The sequence below is a fragment of the Beta vulgaris genome, chromosome 5 (genome assembly GCF_026745355.1).
Source record: "Beta vulgaris subsp. vulgaris cultivar EL10 chromosome 5, EL10.2, whole genome shotgun sequence".
NCBI classification, from domain to species: domain Eukaryota; kingdom Viridiplantae; phylum Streptophyta; class Magnoliopsida; order Caryophyllales; family Amaranthaceae; genus Beta; species Beta vulgaris.
In genome coordinates, this window is record NC_079206.1 from 41,811,488 (window position 1) to 41,832,657 (window position 21,170).

The 21,170-nt window shown below is 35.1% G+C and overlaps 2 protein-coding genes across 3 annotated transcripts; one reads left to right on the forward strand and one right to left on the reverse strand.

The window, feature by feature from the left end:
• Positions 1–16,269: 16,269 nt before the first annotated feature.
• On the reverse strand, positions 16,270–17,037 carry LOC104908251 (uncharacterized). The gene has a single exon (XM_010697346.1). The coding sequence runs from the start codon at positions 17,035–17,037 to the stop codon at positions 16,270–16,272; it is 768 nt and encodes a 255-aa protein (XP_010695648.1).
• A 910-nt stretch (positions 17,038–17,947) lies between these two features.
• LOC104908246 (hypothetical protein) lies at positions 17,948–20,471 on the forward strand. 2 transcript variants are annotated; one of them, XM_048644533.2, is made up of 3 exons: positions 17,948–18,284; positions 18,877–19,391; positions 20,076–20,471. In XM_048644533.2, exons 1-3 carry the CDS (start codon positions 18,108–18,110, stop codon positions 20,173–20,175), a joined length of 792 nt encoding a protein of 263 aa, XP_048500490.1. In that variant the 5' UTR covers positions 17,948–18,107; the 3' UTR covers positions 20,176–20,471. The 2 variants fall into 2 exon arrangements, with proteins under 2 accessions (XP_048500490.1, XP_010695642.1); XM_010697340.3 differs by having other exon boundaries at positions 17,950–18,284; positions 18,877–19,409.
• The last annotated feature ends 699 nt before the right edge of the window (positions 20,472–21,170 follow it).

The following is a 21,170-nucleotide window of genomic DNA, read 5'->3' on the forward strand; positions in this document are numbered from 1 at the left end:
AGTGAAGTTGAGAGGAACTACTGTTAAGGGAACAGTGGCTCAGAAACTTGAGTTTTGGAACTTAAGGTGTGGCTCGAGTTAGAATTAGGTTGTAACAAAGTTTGTTGGCCTAATTAGTGAAAGAGTTGAGTTTAAAATCCCTAGTGGTCGAGGTTGTTTCTTCTTGTTGGGCCCAAGAAGTTTTTCCTCGTAAAAATCCCTTGTGTTCCTCTAGCTTGTTTATTCGTTTAAGTTTTAATTTTCGCAAAAAGTTACGTTTATTTCTACACCTACAATTCACCCCCCCCTCTTGTAGTGTTCCTAGGGAAATAAAATATATACCGCACTTCACGGGAGAAAATGAATAACACAACAACAAGAGCATACTCTTCAATCTTGCTTAAAATCTCTCTATAATACAACAAAATAGAACTATTATTGTGGTTTCTTTCGGTTAAATTGACTTTCTGAAACTTAAATGGACTTTTTGACCAGCTCTATGTAATAGCCCTGTTTTTAAGAACCTTTATTTAAAAGCTAAAAGTGGATAAGTCCATCATTCTTAATGGTTAATGCTTGTGGATAAGTACTATCATTCTTAGTGGTTAAGAAAGTTTATGGATAAGCACTAACATTCTTAGTGGTTAAGAAAGTTTGTGGATAAGGCACTATCTTTCTTAATGGTTAAGAAAGGTCAAAGAGGATAAGAACCATCATTCTTATTGGTTAAGAAAGCTTTGGAAACCAATAGATAAGTTAGAAAGTCCCTGAGAGCCTTAAACATTAAGATTATGAAAATCGTTTGGAGATTATTTTATCGGGTAACGATGAACTTCCAGTTAAAGAGCCTTTAGGGGTTGAATCCGAGCTCAAAACCTAACCAAACTTTATATATGACATTTTTGGGATGTCTTAAGGTTAAAATGGTGATTTATGCCCAAGAATTACGTGGCTCAATAGGGTAAATTGATTACATAGTAAAAACTGGCCAGCTGAAATTACCGCTCAGACCTATGCTCAAAGAAAGCTGCTTAGCAGCTACTTAAGTGTCGATTTCTCAAAATCCTTTCTATGCATGAAAGCCAACACCTAAGGCTAACACCTCAAGCAAGAATCACCCAAAAAATCCCAGAAACCGACCTTTCCTAGAAGAGGTTTCCCTCCCCTAGGGGTACCGCTAGAACAGACTATAAAAGCCTGTTCTGGATTTTCGTCTCTTTTATCTTATTTCTTCCTCTTGGACACCCATTTTTCTTTACATATAAATCTTCTAGACAGCCATACAAAGTAGTTCAAGCTTTGGTTCCAATCTTTAGACCTTAAACTCATATAGAAAACCTTGCCGAAAGATCACATAAGTTGTTGTAAGTTCAAGAGATTACACCTCTCGTATTTATACTTAGTTTTTCATATCTATAAGCATGTTGAAACTAATCTTTAGCATTTTATATATTCAGGGGAAGTTGTAGGAGTAGTTAATCAATTGGATTAAGAAGTTTCATTGAGTTAAGCATCCTTAGTGAAGGTACACACTTAGTTTGGTTTTAACCTAGAGATTTCCATACCTATAGTTAGGTGATTGTTTCTTTCCAGTGTAAAGCATGTTTATGAAATGAATTTACTTATGATGTGTATTTTATTATGTGTATATTGAGTATATAACATGGATATAGCATGCTAAGGTTCGTTAGAGATGTTTTATTTGACCTAAACAACACTTATACACTAAGTAATACGATTATGCTTCTTAATGGAAGTGTTTGGTACATGGACTTGTGGAGTAATTGTGATGATGAGGTGGAGTTGTTATGTTATTGTTGTTGTGGAGTTTTGTGGTTGTGGTGGTTGTGGTGAATTGTTGTGGAGTTGCTATTGTTGTTGTTGCTCTTTGTAGTAGTGTTGTTGGGTTATTGTTGTTCTGTCATTGTGGTTGTGTGGAGTTGCTGTGATTGTTGCCTTATTGTTGTTTTGCGCCGTTTTATGGTTGTTGTTGTAGTTGTGGTGGGTATTGTGGAGTAGTTGTGATGGTTGTGGTAGAATTATTATGTTGTTGTGGTAATGTTGTACTGGGTTATAGTTAAAATAGTTTACTAGTTTGGAAGATGAATTAGTTTGGATATGATTAAAAAGGTTCATGATGTGTCCAGAGCTAGTATCATGTGGTTTATAGTTTAAGTATATATATCCAAAGTATTCAGTAGAACAATATGGTTCATCTTGTTATTATGATTCAAGAAGTTGGAGTGATAAATTTGGGAATATGATTTACTTAGGTTTGTTATGAGTATAGTAGGTGGTGGTTTTTGTTGTTGTTGTGCTGCTGTATTGTGGTTGTGTTATTCTGTTATTGTGCTTAATGTTGTGTTATTGGTGTTGGTGTTATTGTTGGTGGTGGAGGTGGTATTATTGTTGTTTGTGCTGTTGTTATTATGTTATTGTTGTATCGTTCTTATTGAATAGTCGTTGTTAATGATGTGAGGGAAGTCATAGTCTTAGAATTGGGAGTCTGTTATAATAATTGTAGTTGGAGTTGATATGTATCAAGTTGAGTTATGAGTTATGGGATTGACTTTGTTAATTTCTATTTGCGGGATTCAGTTTGATTAGCATAATGGTTGCGTTAGAAGAAGATAATTAGAATAGTTAAGATTGGTTGTTGATTATTGTTATTGTTATGGGGTGATTATTGGAGGATGACTAGGAATGGAGTACCATTGGGAATCATGAAGGAAGTTGCAATGTTGGAATTGTTATTCGGTTGGTCAAGGACTTGAGTGCAAGATAGAAATTAGTTTATCGAGGTTTATTTATGTGTCAAGTTAGCTTTATATTCTCAATATATATTTGTTGGTAGCCAAATTATGTTCTTGATTTAGGTAAGGTTTTGAGTTATGTTTAGTTGGTTTAGTTATATAATTTAGAGTTATGATTATGGAATTGGGATGTTGAAGGTTGATAATTTCTGAATCGGGAATTAGTTATGATTATGTTTTCTAGATTAGATTAGTTTAAGTTTGGTTATTGATTATTGATGTTACTGTGAGGTGGTTGTTGGAGGATGGCTATGTAGACGTATATAATTCAAAATGATATGGGAAATCAAGTTATGATAATTGGAGGTTTCGTATAATTGTTATATAGTTGAGGTAACCTTTATGTTCAACAAAATATATTTAAATGCTCTTGTGTGTGTTATATTGAATTTTAGATATCATATATCGTTTATAGTAATGGGCATGATTACAGATGCATCTCTATGAGTTAGTTGTGAATTGCTATTGTTTTTTTTTTTTTTTATCCAGAAAGAAAACTAGGGAGGGACCCAGAGAACGGGCCACCCTAAAGCATCCTTACGGATGATCTGGGAAAAAGAGTTATCCAAGGGAGTAAAGTAATAGCAAAGATTAGAAGTCGAATGTCCATGATGAGCCATCCAATTAGTAGCAAAATTTGCTTCTCGAAAAATATGGTGAATGATGCACGACTCAAATTTTTGGAGATCTATTTCCGCGTCAGTAACTAGGGTATGAATAGTCCAAGGAATTTTCCACACCCTTTTTATAGCTTGAATAACTGAAAGATTATCCCCTTCAATAATAAGATTTTTAATACCTAAAAAGAGAGCACCTCGGATACCTTCTCTTAACCCCCAAGCTTCAGCTACTAAGATAAAAAAAGTTAGGAGGAATAGAGCCAGCCCCACTAAGTAATGACTTACCATCCTCATCTCTTAAAACAAACCCATAAGCTGCTGACCCATCACTAAGAACTGAACCATCAAAATTTAGTTTAGCAAAATTAGCATGCGGAGGAGCCCAGGCAGCATTAGTCTTAAGTGACCGGGAATGATTACTGGAGGAAGACTTAGAAAACGACAACTCTCCCATCTTCTTATCCACCCCATTCAACATACTAATAAAAGCCTGTATCATCACCCCTAAGGCCCTCGGAGAAATGGAATCTTGGCGGAAAATAAGTTGATTTCTTGCATACCAGATGAACCACCAAATTATGGCAATAGTCCGCATCTGAAGAGAGCCACAAGAAGATTTTAAGGAGCACAAATATTCAACAAAAGAGGAAGAGGGACCAATTCGCGGCAGAGAAATCGGCATCCCTGATACACAGAGGGACTCAATAACGTCCTTACTAAAAGGGCAGTCCAGAATAAGATGTTGATCAGTTCCAGCATGATAATTACGAAAAACACACTCCAAAGGAAGAAAAACATGACTACTCTCTAATCTCTTCTTAGTGGGTAAACCATTTTGGCATATTTTCCACAAGAAGAATCTTATTTTGGGAGGAACATCCAAACCCCAAATCCAATGAAATGGGCTTTTTTCAGGGTGATTCAAGCCATAGCCTTGAAGCAGATTCGCTCCAGACTTAACCGAATACTCCCCATCTGCAGTTAAAGCCCAAAACACTTTATCGGGAATGGGATTAACTGGGACAAACATCTTAGTAGTGGCAGCAACAATTGTAGACGGAACAAATTGAGCAAGAAGATCAGAATTCCACTGACCATTGTCCATTAGAAAATGACTAAACTTAAACTCTTCTGTCCCTGGACAAGGCTCACTCTTACACGAAATCGGCACAATAAACGCCCAATTATCATACCAAAAGGATATAGAACGACCATCACCAACTGACCATCTAGGACCTTGTTTAAACGGAGTACGCAAATTCATTAATTTACGCCATTGCCACGAAACATTAACCTTCACCTTGTAAGAGAATAAACTATCATGTTTTAAGTATTTATGACGGACTAATTCGACCCATAAATTATCGGGCATTCTAATAATCTTCCAGAGAAGCTTTAACTGAAGAGCTTGATTATTAATTTTAGCTTTCCTGACACCCAGACCACCAAAGATCTTGGGTTGACATACTTTATCCCAACCAATAAGATTGGGCGATTTAGAATCAGCCGATTTATTCCATAAAAATTCCTATACGATTTATCCAGCGAAGAAAGAATAGTTGGAGGGAGAGAGAAACTTTGCATCTGAAAGCTTGCCTTTGAAGCAAGATTCGACTGAATTAAAACAGTCCTCCCTGCTTGAGACAACGAATTTGCCTCCATTTAGTTAATTGATTACTAACTTTTTCTTGTATTGTATTGGATTGTTATAAAAGTATCCTTTTGTTTAATTATTGGAATTGTTCCAAAATACTATGTTTCTCAAAATATGATTTGGTATGATAATGAGGAAATGATTCAGATATGAGTTAAGACCAGATAAGGTCGCATATGGTGTTATATTATGAGTATTGAGGATTCAAGTATGAATCCTTAAATATCTTATATTATAAATATGAAAGTGATGCATGAACATGCACCCGAGTTGGGACGGGTAGAGTCCCTAATTGTTGCCTTCCAGGGGCGAATTCCTGGCGTTATAGGACATGTCCGGTTAAGTCTTGCAAGCAAAACAGTAAAAGGTGGGGTGACGACCCTCAACGGTTTGGAGACAATTTGTACTGCTTGGTACCCCTCTCCATTCGCGTTCATGCCAAACGATTTGATTTTGTGAAACGATAATAACTGAGTTGAATGTGATTATTTGTTATTATAACTATGTGTTAGTTTTCAAAATACACCTGAACTTGTATATTCTATTACATAGTGTGTACTCAGCTTTGCTGATAGTGCTGTCATTTCTGTGGCCTGTCACTTGGTGGGTGGCAGAGTCAAACATTATTGCAGGTTGGTGTTGTGAGCTCAGAATTTTGAAGTGAAGCAAGATAAAGATGTCCTCGTAGCTTATGAATTGAGTTTGTAATTTAGATAGTCAAATAAGGAATAGTTTCTGATATATTTCGTTGTATACAATATTTGGGAATATTAGTCGAGATATTGGTGTAATTGAAGTCTTATATAAAGGATTTTGTTTTGTGGGCCAATAACGCACAGGTCCAGTATCGTTTTCTAAGTTATGTTTCCGCTGCGAGTAAATGTTTAATTCGAGACTTATTAAGCATTGATTGTGATCAGTGAATCTTAAGTATATTTACCTAGCAGCTCAGGAATCAGGCTGTTACACTCTATTACTGCGGTTCCCAACCAGAGCTACATCAATATATTTAATGTTGTATTACATGTTTGATGATGCCAAATACTTAGATAAAAAATTATGTATTTTAGAAAATTATAACAACTCCTTCTTGAATCAAGCCAACAAAAACATTTAACCTTGAGTTGTAAGAATTGCTCAATTACATCACCAAATATTTTACCCGTTTTCTAATTTAATTGGAGAAAAAGCCAAATTGAAAAACCCCAATTTTCTCTGTCTCTTTCGTCCTGTTGCTGCTGTTGTTTTGTATTGTGTGATTTGCCGACATTTTGTTGTTGTCGGAGTTGTTATTGTTGATGTTGTAGCTTTCTACCTTCATTGCTTGTGTCTCTCTCCTCCGCCGCGGTGCTGCTGCTGGTGGCTGCTTGGTGTTGTTAGATTTCCATCATTGATGTGCCGCTATCTTGGTTGTGTTGTGCTGCTCTGTTCTGCTCTCCCCTCGCCCCTCCTCTCACGTTGCTGTTGCCGCTAGTTGTCGTGAGCTATGCGGTGGTCTTGTCGCCATGTGCGGGTGATTCGCGAAGTAACAAAGGCACTGACCGTCTTGTGTTTTAATTGTTGTTATATGATGTTATTGATTAGTGGTGTCAATTCAGTTCAAAAGTTCAGTTATGGTTATATCCAAACAGTTCAGTTTATATCAGTTAAGTTTATATCAGTTGAAATTACTAGAAGTTCAGTTTAGTTCTCAAACTTTTCAGTTCAGTTTAATTTAGTTATTTTTCTTTCCAGTTCCAGTTCAGTTCAGTTGCAATATACAACAGTTTTATCCGAACAGTTAAACCAACCAACGGTTGAATCCATAACAGTTACAACATGTTGCAGTTACTTTCAGTTTCGTTTCACTTTATTTCAGTTATTGACGAAAATCAATTAAGTTCAACAATAGTCGCACCGATTCTTGTAGAAGTTAGTCACATTCTTGTATTTGTTCGGAAAAAAATGGAACTTCATGTCGGGTTTTGACCATCTGTTTCGGGGGTTCGGTTTAAATTAACGTGACAAATACATGTAGTCTGACACTAGTCTCGAAAAAAACCAATTGTACAGTACTTCACAAAAAAGTTATGAAAGTGACATCGATATATGTGTACAAGACAGATATATTCTACAATTTGGAATAAGATAATTTTATATATTCAAAATTTTAGTTGTATTCAAATTACATCATGTTTGGTTAAAAAGGACGTCTCATATGAGTATAAATTATTATAAACTTTCTCGAAAGACGAGTTAGACATTTTTTTATAAAGTCGATTAAATCAATGTCTTACTCTTACTATATTAGATCAATGGATTAGTGTAACTATACTAGTCATTAAGCTCTATGCAATTGAAAATTGAAAACATATAATCGACGTAAATTACGTTAATAGTGGATTAGTTCAAGGTATCTATGTGATCGATAAGTTAAATCAAGACAATAATACTACATTTAAGTTAATCGTTAACAAGTTATATTCAATTTGAAACTCATGTATCTTAGTCAAACTAAAAGAAATTGATGTTACATTGGATGAATATATCAACATGTAAGTCGATAAACTAATTCAAGATAATAACAATACTCAACTTAAGTTAATCATATTTAAGTTTAATTCATTTCGGATCCGACGTCATCAAATTTAGTTGCAACAAATGTAGAACAATGTAGCTCAGTAGATTAGTTCATTATAACAATACTCCATTTAAGTTAGTCATCTCTAAGTTCTTGGATTTACATGTTGTTTTAAGTTCTTAAATTTTGGTTTCATCTACTTCATAAGATAACAGAAAAACAATTAAGTAAATCTAACTTCATATTTCTGTTAAATTTGAACTTAGGACGATTAGTTTATGTTAGATGATGTAAGTGAGTGAAGGGGTATTAATGAGTTTAAGTGGCTCGCAAACTATTCCAGCTCGGCTCGAGACCATATCAAGTCGAGCCTGAGTTCGGCTCCAGAGTTCGTGAGCAACCTCGAAAATAGTTTAGATAGTTTTTATGTAAAAAAGTAATGTCCCACGTTGATAAAAAAAAAAAAAAAGTAAACACCAACCTTGTTTTCCCTATATAATCTTCTTACCCTTTAAGTCTTTAACTATAATTATTGTTTTATTTGTCTTATTTTATAATATTAGACAATCATTAAATATGCAAGATCAAAAAACTAAAACTTAGTATAAAATTAATTATTTTACTATAATTTCATCCCTATAATTTTTTATGTAAATTAAACATCTTGGAAAACACTTGGAGAACACATGCATTATTTGTAGCGCAAGACGGCAGTACCTTATTTGTCTAAACATCTTACATGATGGCGTTACATTGGCAGGTGATGTAGATAATTTATTTAGTTGGTTTTAGAAATCCCACATCCGCGAGGAATGAAAGGTTGGACATTACACATGCTTATATAAGGCTGAACCAGACTAGCATTTTAATACACCTTATCTTGTCTCTTAGCTAGACCTGGCAAAGTTGGTCCTGATGCGAAAATTCGGTCCGAAATATTTGATCTTGGTCTGATCTGGGTTTGATCCAGACAATCCGAACCTTGGTCCGAATCCAAAATGATTCGGTTCGGTCCGGTCCGAATCCAATCCGAAATAATCTTGATCCGAAAGTCATCCGAAATCCGAATACTCCGATATGTTTTTGCCCGATCCGAAATCAATCCGATCCAAAGGTAACCCGATCTCAAAGCAATAAGAAATTATTGGCTTTCATTAGGCTTTGATTCGAAATAATTGAAATTGACCCGTTTTAAAAAAACGATTATCACAAGTACTCTTTGGCACAAGTTCTGACTATGTAAATTAGTTATGTATACCTTTAGAAAGCACGAAGTGACAGTTCAATATATATATAATACAAGCTCATAGTCAATGAAACCATGAGACCAAAGGAGTAACAACTCCATACATAATAAAGGTGAGACAATCCACCATCCGATCCACAACCGTTCGGTCCAAAAGCATCACAATCCGATGATGATCCGAAACATAATCCGAATTTCGGTCCGATCCGAAATGGTCTGATCCGGTCCGAATATAACTTGATCAGAAAACGGTCTGATCTGAATCTGGTCCGATTACCAGATCTACTCTTGGCTCTTGGCTCTTAATATAACGCCAATAGTAGAATCTTCAGTTGAGATTTTAGAAGTCCCACATGGCAGAGGAAGCAAGAGTAACAAGACAGTTATGTATTAAAGGGGCTTGTATAGTTAGGAGTGTAATGTTATTGTTGGGACTTACATATTTAATAAGAATTAGCCTGACAATTATATTATACTTATGAGTTTGACAAGATTTACTGGGATTTTCTTAAATAAAGTCCCGATGGATGTAAGTTAAGTTGAATTTTCTTTTAATTTTTGAAATTCAAGTTTACGAATTGAGTTTGACTATCTTTCAAGCTTGAGTCAAGCCAATCCATGGCATTATTATATTACTCCTAGACTCCCACATATGGAAAAATGTTGAATTAGTCATGTTCTCAAAATCCCACATCGACCGAAGCCATTGACCGCAGCCATATAGTCATAAAGGAATTGAAATCTTAAAATTATTTTCATTTTCATTAATAAATATATAAAAAATGAAACTAATTTGTTTTGAGAAAACTGAGCTCAACTCCCAGATCAGTTTTAATTCTGTTCAAATTTCAATTGTTTCAGTTCAATTAGCAGTTCATTAACCAAATTGACAGCTCTATTATTGATCATGTTAATGTGACGTAGTTATTGTTAACATTATTGTTGTGTTATTTTTCTTGTTGTTGTTCTATTGTTGATTCCTCCCACTTCACTCTACTTGGTATCACTCCCTCCTAATAGTGTTATGTGATTGTGCTATATCCCTCTTCTCCTCTTCTCATATGGTTTACTAGTCCTATATGCACATGATGCGTGCGAAAACAAGCAAAAGGTCTATTGCGTAATAATATATACGAAAATTATTCATAAAGTTGATTGTGTATTTTTGTTCAGTTTTTTGAAAGTTAATAAATCAATGATGATGTAAATATTTTGTCAATTGAGGATATATATAATGATAAAAAATGGTGAATTTGTATTTTATTACTTAAGGGTATAAAAGGAATTACCATTTTTGGTGTTCCCCTCCTCTTCCCTTATATAATAGAAATACTTGCCTAAATGATACCGTTTCTCGAATGGTGAATAGCTGATTATATGATGGATTGGAGTTAGTTGATGAAATTGAGTTATGGAGTTGAAGCGTTATTAGAGTGATGATTATTCTTAAATGGTTAGTATCATAGACATAGATATGTTAGTTTAGTTGACTCTTGATTACAGGGTTTTAATGGACTTGTGAGATTTCCTAGTTTAGTTAAATATGTTAGTGTCCCTAATTAATGTTAAGGAATTGATTTCGAGACAACTTGTAAGTATACGAACTATATGTACGGGATCGGAATTAGTTCATTCTACTACTAAATCTGAAAAGGAGATCGTATTAAGAATGTTAGTTGGTGAACTCGGTGGAAATGGTTCTTGGGTGTTATTGTTGTTGTTATTGTGATGATTGTTAGTTTATAAAGAAAAGTACCAAATAAACTGAAGGTAGATATATGATAATGTTCCCAATTTTATTTCATAGATTCCTGAAATATAGTTATATGTTCTTAATCTTTGGTTATTGAGTTTTGGAAGATAAAATATTTAGTATCCATATTGTGAAGTAATATCTTAATATGTAAATTAATTTGCTAAACAAGGATGATCACGTTCTAGTTTTAACTAGAGTAATGATTAAATTGGTTGAGTATACTTTTAAGAAGTTGTGTTAATTAGATGAAAGTTTATGACAAAATTGAATTAATGAGCGATGAAAATTAGTTTCTAACAAGCATATAATATGATAGGAATTGTTTAATAGCTAGAAGAATAACCATGCATGTTACTGGACTTTAAGGGTAAATTAATTTAATTCGTTTACTCACATGATGTTAGTACGAGAATTAACTACAGCCTGATTAGTAATAAGAAGAGTACTTAGAGATATTTCCATGAGTGGGGATTAGCTTATTGTGTAGGATTCTATAAGTACTATAAGCGGAATTTCATGAATCTAATTCATAAGCACTTAAAATAGGATCACTGCATATACAATTAAGGATCACATATTATAAGTTTAGAATTAACCTTTGTAGCGTGAATTCCACAAAGCTTGAATAACCCGGATAAAGAACCTCAGATGCGATTCCTCTACTTGGTCCACCAACCCGGATCAACACTCCACCAATGCTAGTTGGAAAGGAAGAAAACTTCTTCAACGTTTATGGAGTATTATGTGACTTTTGAGAGAGAAATAGGAGAGAGAGAAAATAATAAGAGATATTTAATATATTTTCTATACTGCCTAACCCATATATAAATATATTTTAGGTTAACAATAACCGTCTCCTAATTCCTCTTGGCCAGCCACCCCTAGGGCCCTTATGGGCTATAGGCTTCTTTTGTTGATCCAAGTCTAATGTGTGACCTCATAGGATCCATTATATTGGGCTTCGGGTATTTTATTAACTAACCCGAAGTTCTATAGCTTTCTCTAGCAAGACGTATAGACGACCCAATAAAACGAATTGAACTTATTATCTCCATAATACGATCCATAATATATATTATTAGTAATTGCATTTAAGTCGAGGACATAAATCCTTCATATTGAGCATATGTTTACTGAAGGATCTCAATCCGATAATCATAAATGGAGGAACATAGGAAAGTATAGTTGTTTTATTAGTGTTCACTAAAGTAAGTTAACAATGAGTTTTTATATGTAAGTATAAGTTGAGGCTAAGGCTGAGTTATTTAATTGAGTGGTTTACTAATTGGATATGAGGTAGACTCTTTCCACATGATTGCTGGTTTGGTTTGCTAGTAGTTCGTTTTTTATTATATTAATTTGGAATTCAAGTTATGTTATAGCATGAACCTTGTTTTATTGGTTATGGATTGTGTATTTGTCTTGTGCTTCATGGTGCATTTGATAAGTTGATTTCGAGTTGAATTGTGTGACAATGAAAGTGATTAAAGAACTAATCATGTAAAGTGAAAGAATGGCAATGGTTAGAAAGAGTCGATGATGATCGCTTCTGGTAGGCCCCTGATAAGTTATGAACACATAACGAAAGGCTTAGGGATTTTCTGGTGGTCGACCCTAAGGACCTTAAGGATTACTCACTGGTGGAGTGTCTTAAGGGGAAACCCTATGGTGGAGTATTATGAGAGTCGCCTTGAAAGTATTACCTCTGGCGGGTTGCTTCAAGGGGTGTATAGAGACCTTTCCCGGTAAGCGATGTGTCTGCAATCTGATGTTGCTACCTTCGCATTGTTCCCTTACCTATTGCCAAATGATTGTGTTAAAAGTAACATAGAGTATATGAATGTTTGTAAATATTAATGGAAATGAATAAAGATTGTTCCATGGGAACCATGAGGTCTCCAAGAGTATTGGATGACCAATTAAAGCATTTTGTTATTGTGATTGTTCCATATGGAATCAAGAAGTCACCAAGGGTATTGGATGAGAAGTTTAAGGCATGTGTAGTTGTTGCCATTGTTATTGTTGTTGCTTTGTTGTTATAATTGTCTTCGAATGGTTTTCAAGTAAAGGAGCACCAAAGCATGTTTTAAATGAGTTTTACGGGTTAGTACTCAGCTTTGCTGATGTGTATATGTTTTGTTTTGTCATTTCTGTGCCCTGTCACTTGGTGGGTGGCAGCGTCCTATTTGTTGCAGGTTCAAGAGCCGAAAATTCTCTAACATTGAAGGTTTCGGATTATTAGAAGTATAACTAGTGGTATTAACTTGTATTTCGAAGTGAGGTCGCTCAATTTTCTAATAGATAGACACTAATTAGTTGTTTTTCATTTTTACATTTGAGAGGCGTTAATTCACTTGATTCTCTATTAGTGTTGCTCCGCGAAAGCGTTGAGGTTGCTGGATTTTGGGTTTGGGAATATTTTTTTAATTGTAATTGTGAACATGGTTTATTTCCCGCTTTAGGGTTGTTCTATTTTCAATGGAAACTCTGTCAGATTTTCCAGAGGAATTTATTGATGAGTCTCAGAATCAAAGCACTGTTATAATAGTTAATTCTAATTTAATAAAGTTGGAATTTTGGTTTTCACATTCTCTGATATTGTTCAGTGAATGTAATGGTAGTCGTTGGTAAGCTGGATTAGTTTCTTTATTTAATTCCGCTATGCATTAATCCTCTATAAGTTGGTCGGTAATGATCGCTTGTTACAACGAGCATTTCTAAAGGTTTAAAGTTAAACTTTGCATGACAGAGGGAGGAAGAGAGAAGATGGGGGAGAGAGAAGAAGGGTAGCTTAGTTTTCTTCTTTTGCCTTGATAATAAATTATTACTTCCTTCGTATGGAATTAATAGTGACATATATAGTGTAATTTGAACTATATGAGAACTTAAACTGACAAACATAGTAATAACAGAGAGATTAAAAAAACACAACTCGTGTACCTGAAAGAGGCTATATTAGTTATGTCGACTTACAAAGAACTTCAAGCGGAAAGAGCCAAAATAAACTTTACATGTCATATAATGATTGAACTCTCACCCAAAAAAGTAAATGCAAATGTAAACTACATAACTCAAAGCTATGCCTCATCATTTCCTATTAGATCATAAGTTATCTTAGAAAATCGTTCAGGCTAACATCCAGCAGCCGGCCTATTGAGTGTCATAAACCTTTGAAAAAAAAATGCTAGTGAACATGTGTTTTTTCACATGAAAGATATTATGTGAATCAAGTTTAACAAATGGAACAATTCAGGAGAAGGTAGATTACTTATTGTGAAACATTGGAAGTTATTAGGCTAAATTTATAAGTTAGTTGCACATCACACTATAGACACCTTTATAAAGATTTCAAACATATTCATTACCATACAGGAAAACGGGGAAGAACGGTTGCACAATATCATAAAAAATTACCTTCCAGATAAACATCCATTTGCCACAAGTCAAACATAATGGAAGATAAAGTAATGCAAATACTAAGGAAAATCGGGAAATACTACAAACCCCACGTATAATTTGATTTACTAACCTGCAGTGGACAAACCAAATCAAAACACTTATCTTCTACATTACATTACCATCCTGGAAGTATTCATCATCATCTTCCAATGTTGTCCGAGGCTTGAAAAGTGGTATATAGTACATCAAAAATGATCTCAAGATTGTGAGACCAAATGTCCTTAGATGAAAAGCTGAAGAAAATGTTTTCAGATCAATATTATATACTTTCCCATTGTATGGGGAATAATGCTCAAAAACATGTTTAGGAATGTCAAGATCCTCAAATTGATGCTCATCATGATCCTTAGAGATGTGATCCTCATTCCATGTTGCAGTAGCATTACATCAGGCAACTCTACAAATATTTGGGTGAAAAAACAACTAGTAAATGGTACACCTGAGCATAGTCCCTAAAAAATAAAGCGATATATGTATGTAATAATTTTCCAAACCAAATTTATCAAATGAAACAACCAAGACATAAACAAAGGTGTAACTGATTTGAAGACTTGTTTCACCCTACCACAATAAAACACAATTGTAGCAAAACTTGAAAATTTTCATGACTCAAACACGATAGTCACTAAATTTTGCCAAACAAAAAGAACTACCAAAATCTTGGTAGCTACATCATCTAAGGTTGCTTTCTTTCTCATTCTCATAGCATGCAATACAATGCCACTGAATGCAAACTCTTCATCCCAAGAAATAAGGCAGTTGACACTTGGCACTACCTTAATATATTAACCATAATGTCGTAATGCAATATTGAAAGTCACATGTTCAGAATCATTAACTCATCCACCTACATAGGGAAAAACTAAGCCAAGTAGGTTGTAAACTTTTAAGGCCAATCTCCCAACCGCAGCATCTTCCAAGCAGATGCTTCGATTCTTAGAGTTGTTAATGTCTTATTTTTCTTGAAATTTTGTTAATGTCTTATGAGGTGTTATTAATAGCGTATCTCAACTTTCTTTACAAGATTAAACTCACAAAAAAAAAAAAATCAATACCTGAACCCATAAATCGCAAAAATTTGTATTCAGAACTAAAATCTATCAAAATCTTATCCATTCCTTCAATTCAAACTGGAGAAAATACTTCAAAAAGTAAAAATACAAAAATCAGAAATAAAATCAAGAACCCTAGCTTAAAGAAAATCAAAAGCTGATTTAATAAAGGGGATCCAGTTTTTGTGATAGAAGGTTTCTCTATTATCTCATTGAAAGTGCCAAGTTATTAGATAGAAACTTATTAAGCATTTATGAGTATGGATTTTTTAGCTTTTTACACTACTATTAGCATGTTAACAATAGGAAATTTATCTGCTTGGTTAAGTTAATTTCTGGTTTTGAATAAGCAATTTAAAAAGTGTGGGAAGATGACGCTAATACACAAATTCTATGTTGAAATTTATCTCACATATTCATTGCTGGTGAAGAATTAAACAACGCAGCTTTTACCAACAGCACCGTCACCAACTGTAACACATTTTATGAGCCTCGAAACACCCATTTTTCCAAAAAAAAAAAAAATGTAAAAAATGAACTCCAATGATCTTTAATTCAAACAACCACCCTCTCTTATTCGCTTTTCCTCTTGATCAATCAATCAACAAAATAACTCTCTTATGAGCGAAAACATGGCTGTAAAAAAGAGAAACGATGTTACCCTAGAAATGGAGGCGTAATTTATAGGGAGAAAATGTTGAAAGAATAATGGAATAATGACTGATGAAATGGCGAAAACATAACTAAAGCAAGTAGATCTGGTACGGAAAAGAAAAAATGGAGAAAATAGAAGAAGAATGAGAGAGAGAAAGAGAAGGTAAAATTAGAAAAAAAGGAGGCGAAATGAGTTACCTTTTTTTTTTTTAGGGGAAAACTAGTTAACATTAAACCAAGGACAAATTGTCCATCAAAATATAGGAAGCCACTTCTGGGTGATAGTGGTTCTCCCAAATTTGTTCAACACCAAAAGGAGTTAGCTTAGCTAAGTAGTGGGCAATAGCATTCCCATCACGTTTTACATGAGACCAGACAATGGTAGAAAAACAAACACAAGAAGAGATAATGTTATGAAGGCTAATATCAAGATCGGCAAGATAGATAGCATGTTTGGAGAGGCAATTTATCACCACTTAGCAATCAGACTCCACAATAATCTCCTGCAGAGCATAATGTTTCCCAAATCGAATAGCCATCTCAATGGCCTTAGCTTCTGCAATTTCGGCTGACCAATAAGAACGCACGCTGCAAATGGCTGCAAAGAGGACAATCCCAGCCGAGTCACGCACAACAACACCCAATCCAACCCAACCTTCAATAGCTAGAGAAGCATCCACATTGAGCTTTGTGATCCTCGGTGGAGGAGCTACCCAGGTATGTGGGTTGACATTAGCGAGAGGGGCCCAAAGAGGATAGATCCTTTTGTAATATGCACCATTTTCTTCCACAAGCCGATTCACACGCTCGAGGAGGATAACAGGGGGAGTAATATTGTCTTTGAACACTAGAGAGTTCCGTTCATTCCACAACACCCATGCAAGGAAAGCACCCTTGATTCGTACTCCCATGTCCATACCATGCATATTCACGAGAGCCTCACTCATTGGGCCAACATTTGCTATGTTCCAAAAACATTCACATCCACTATCAAACCAGATTTCACGCAAGAGAGGGTAACCAAATATAGCATGCGATTGTGACTCAACATCACCACAGCCAGGGGGACACGTATCATCATCACTCAAGTGACGGTGTTTGAGCAAACCACGAACCGAGAGGGTGTTAGTACATACACGCCAAAGAAAGTGTTTAACTTTTGGACTTACCTCCATACTCCAAATATCAACCCAAGCTTGGTGGAAATTATCGAGATCGCCACCTTTCCAAAGCATGAAAGCCATTTTCACCGAGTAAGATGCATCCTTTGTAAACCCCCAAGTCCATTCATCCTCCTTCTAACTTCTAACTTCTTTTGCAGTGATGAATCATCCTCCATCTCAACCACCACCGACGGGTTGGCTTTCGGCTTTGAATTCTTGGACATCGACTGAAACAAGGTTTTGTCATTGATGGTGAGTGCCATTTCCAAAAAAGAACCGGAAGAGAGAGAAAAAATATACCTAATTGTACTCGACGTAAAACATCCTTGAAATCCTCATCCCTATCCCTTAATTTTGTCATTGAGGGATTGCTATAAAGTCATACAATATCAAACTCTAGAAAGTTTACTAAAGCGTGAGAGAAACAAAGAGAGAGAGAGGAGAGAGAATCAGCTAGTGGGAAAGAAAAAGAATATAGAAACACAAAGAGAAAGGCAATGGCTGAAGTGAGGAGGAGAATAATCGTGTGGCTGAGATTCAATGAAGATTGGATGACTCATATGTTCAGTTGCTTAGGAGTAGTGAATTTCACCCATTTCACATCCATATCAATGTTGAATTCAATAGTTTTTCAATTCCTACTTTTAAAAGGTTATGGATTATGAATGATCTTACTTGTATGTAAATTTGTTACTTCATACATATTAAAAACACGAAACAATGTCAATATCAAATCGACTAAATGCATAAAATAAAGCGGGCAGGCTCATGTGCCCCTTGAGCATGGCTATGATTGTAACATGTTTGGGCTAGGCTCGGCACAGGCTCGTAAATTGAAAGTAGGCCAGGCCCATGCCTGGCTCACCAAGGCCGAAGCCCCACCCGTTGAAATCTCTATCCACCAGTCAGGTTCCTAACTTCCTACCACATACTATCCAGAATCTACCTTTATTTTATAATATCAATGATCAGTTGGCATCTTCTTTACCGCATCTTGTCTATTACAACAGCAAAGGGCCAATTATTGACCGTGTCCAAAAAACTTTGATTGAAAGCATTTGGGGCACTATTAGTGGCTTATACCAATGACCCAGTTCATGTGATTGAATTCATGATTGAGCGAAAAATAAAAGCAAGGAAATAAAATCATAATGAATTTGAAGATGATAGAAGAAGAGTACTTAGATTATTTTTTAGTTCCGTCAGGACTTGTAGTTCTTGGAATATACCATCTATGGCTTCTCTTCACCATTATTCGACATCCTACAACAACTGTTATTGGCCTTAATGCTATAAGTCGTCACCAATGGGTTCACCACATGATGAGCGTTAGTTTTGCTTTCCTTTTCTTTTGCATATAATTATCTTATTTAATCACATTTATTTATTAACCTTTTCATCTTCAAAGGAACATCATTAATTATAAATTCTTGAGATGCAGCATTATAAATATTTATATTCATTAGGTGAGGTTCACTTGGGACTTAATTAGCTTACTCCACTTTCGTTTTTATACTTATATCCATCAAAAAATGTATATTATTACATGGTATCAAGTTGCTGACACTCAATTCAAGTATAAATATGTTTCTCAAATCCAAATGAACGTAGTTCTACTCGAAAAAGAAAAAAAAAAGAAGCTAAGCCTAAATAGTATGATAAAGATAATGCTCTAGGTAAATTCTATGAAACACAGATTCATCTGATACATGAAGTTTCTGGCTTTTCGAAACGTTTGCATTCCTGAAACTCTAATCTCTTCTGTGCCAATAAAATCAGTAAATGGCAAACCCAAGCCGTTTCCCTGCTACATAGGTTAAATATGTCAAATGATTATATATGACTACAAGTTTGTTTGAGCCTTCTTTTTTTTCTGTTAATGTAACTAAAGAACCTGAAGCTGAAAATCGGTGTGTACAGGATCCGGCGAAAAACGGTGTTCTAGCTGTACAAACAATACGGAACAATCTAATGGCTTCAACTCTTTTGGCAACAATAGCAATAACTCTTAGTTCGCTGATCAGTGCTGTTGTAAGCAGCTCGAATTCTCTCATCTTTACAATACACACTACCAAGTATTTATCAGTTCTAATATGCTTTCTTGTAGCATTCTTCTGCAATATGCAGAGCACCAGATACTATGCTCATGTTAGTTTCTTACTTAATGTACCTTCTTCGTATGATGACGATGTGAGAGGAGAGTTTGTTGAGTATGTTGCCCAACATCTGAACCGTGGTGGCCTGTATTGGTCTTTGGGACTGAGAGCCTTTTACTTCTCTTTCCCTCTTCTTCTTTGGATCTTCGGCGCTATTGCAATGCTGGCTTGTAGTTTTTTGATGACAATTTTGCTGTATTTCTTGGATACTGCTAGCTCTTCCCCAAGGTGCTTTCGAACTTGTGTTGTGAAGCAGGATCATCGCAACACTGATGTTGAGTCAGCAGTTTACTCAATGTAAGTAGTACTTAGTTATCTGATGAAATTTCATGGTAGCATACTAGTTAATCTTGAGTGTTACCTGAATTTTTAAATATGTTTTGAAATTTTGATGGTCAGGATATGGTATGGAATATAAGATATAGACGGAGATAGTTCAGCTGCATTAGTCCATAAACTCAAACCATACCAAAAGAATTGAAAATGGATATCTTCTTGTTCACAATTGCTTTCATGTGTTTTTGTGTGCGCCTGCATGCGCATATTCTACCAATTTGTCAAGAGAGCCTAATTTTTTTCTACAAAATTGACAATTTTGTGATTCATGAGTAGAAGAACTTCTAATGTTATGGCGGTTTAGCTTGTTTATTAAACCGTAATGAATGGCAATATTTGTATATAAGATTGGAAGTCTCATGTCAATGTCTTTGGAAATGGCTATTTATGGTTGTCCCTTGAACATCTCTTTTGTTTTTACATTTGTTATCATGCATTAGTACTTACAAGATGGTATTAGGAGATGATAATTATTTACGAAAAAACACACAGTTAGGGCTATAATTGCATATTGTCGACATCAAGATGAAACATTTCTTTTAAAATTACACAAAAAATTATTACTATCAGTGTCATTTGATACACCTGCTGCATATGACAAGTCTTGGACATGACATTTGATTTCAGGGGGACTGATTGGACAGGGGATTCGAACATTCATCGTTCGCTACTGGGAGGCAGCAAGCTACATTCAACTTGTGATACCAATGTGTTCCCTTCTGCATAGGAGTTGTGATTTTGAATGCAAGCTTGTAAAAGTCAAGGGGCTGACCGACCTTGTGAAGCAATGTCCTCTGAGGATTTGAAGGAGCAGGAAGTAATTTTTCGTTTTGACGACTATTTCAAACTAATTAATGGCGACTTGGTGTGAAATGTAATGGAATGGCTTGCCTCCTAGCTAGGTTGCCTTGCACTCAGGGAGGACACACCCAAAAAAAAAACAGCTTTATATATAGTACTTTCACCTACGCAAAATCTTATTATCTGCAATAAAATCAGACTTTATCCGTTTGAATTTTCCTACTCCGTATCTTATTAACAATTGTACATTCTATCATTGCCCCCAAAATCTTACATACAACAACTCTAAAAGTCTTCAACTTTCTTACCGAAACCCAATTTCTGATGCAGGATAATAGATCCTACCAAAGTAGAACATAATTAGAAAAAAGAGAATAAACTTGAGATGAGAAAAATTAAGAATTTAGAGAGAGAAAAGATAGAATTCAGAATAGAGGAGTAGAAAGAGACAGATAGGTTATTTGTGTTTATGTTCATGAATGAATCATTACTTGAGAGATTACAAGTATCTATACAACAACTTATGACAACAGAACAACAGAAATAGAATAATTGAATAACAGAATTTTGTTCTTGTGTTGATAACAACTTTTGGCGCCAGAACAAGTTTTACATTTTTAGCTTTTATTTCTACCCTTATCATACTTTCCCCCTTAAAATACTTGTTCCAAGTCTTTACTAAGTAACAAAGGAAGGATAAGACTTCTCAAAGTCTTCATCAACTTCCCAGGTAGCTTCACTGTCTGAATATCCTTCCCAGTATACCAAGTACTTCAGCGGATGTTTATTGTCAAACATGACTACTTTTCTCTCCAAAATAGCAACTGGCCGGTTGTAAGATCACAATATCATGTTGGCCTTGAAACCAATTTGGTATGTGAGCAGCAACTGGAAGAATCCCATGAAACTTATTCAAGTGTG

What these genes read in the sequence shown, in the direction of transcription:
- LOC104908251 (XM_010697346.1), bottom strand. Translation starts at nt 17,037, where the DNA reads ATGGCTTTCATGCTTTGGAAAGGTGGCGATCTCGATAATTTCCACCAA.
- LOC104908246 (XM_010697340.3), top strand. Translation starts at nt 18,108, where the DNA reads ATGAATTTGAAGATGATAGAAGAAGAGTACTTAGATTATTTTTTAGTT. An exon ending in GGGTTCACCACATGATGAGC is followed by an intron (nt 18,285 to 18,876) that starts GTTAGTTTTGCT and finishes CGGTGTGTACAG; the next exon opens with GATCCGGCGAAAAACGGTGT. An exon ending in GAGTCAGCAGTTTACTCAAT is followed by an intron (nt 19,410 to 20,075) that starts GTAAGTAGTACT and finishes ATTTGATTTCAG; the next exon opens with GGGGACTGATTGGACAGGGG.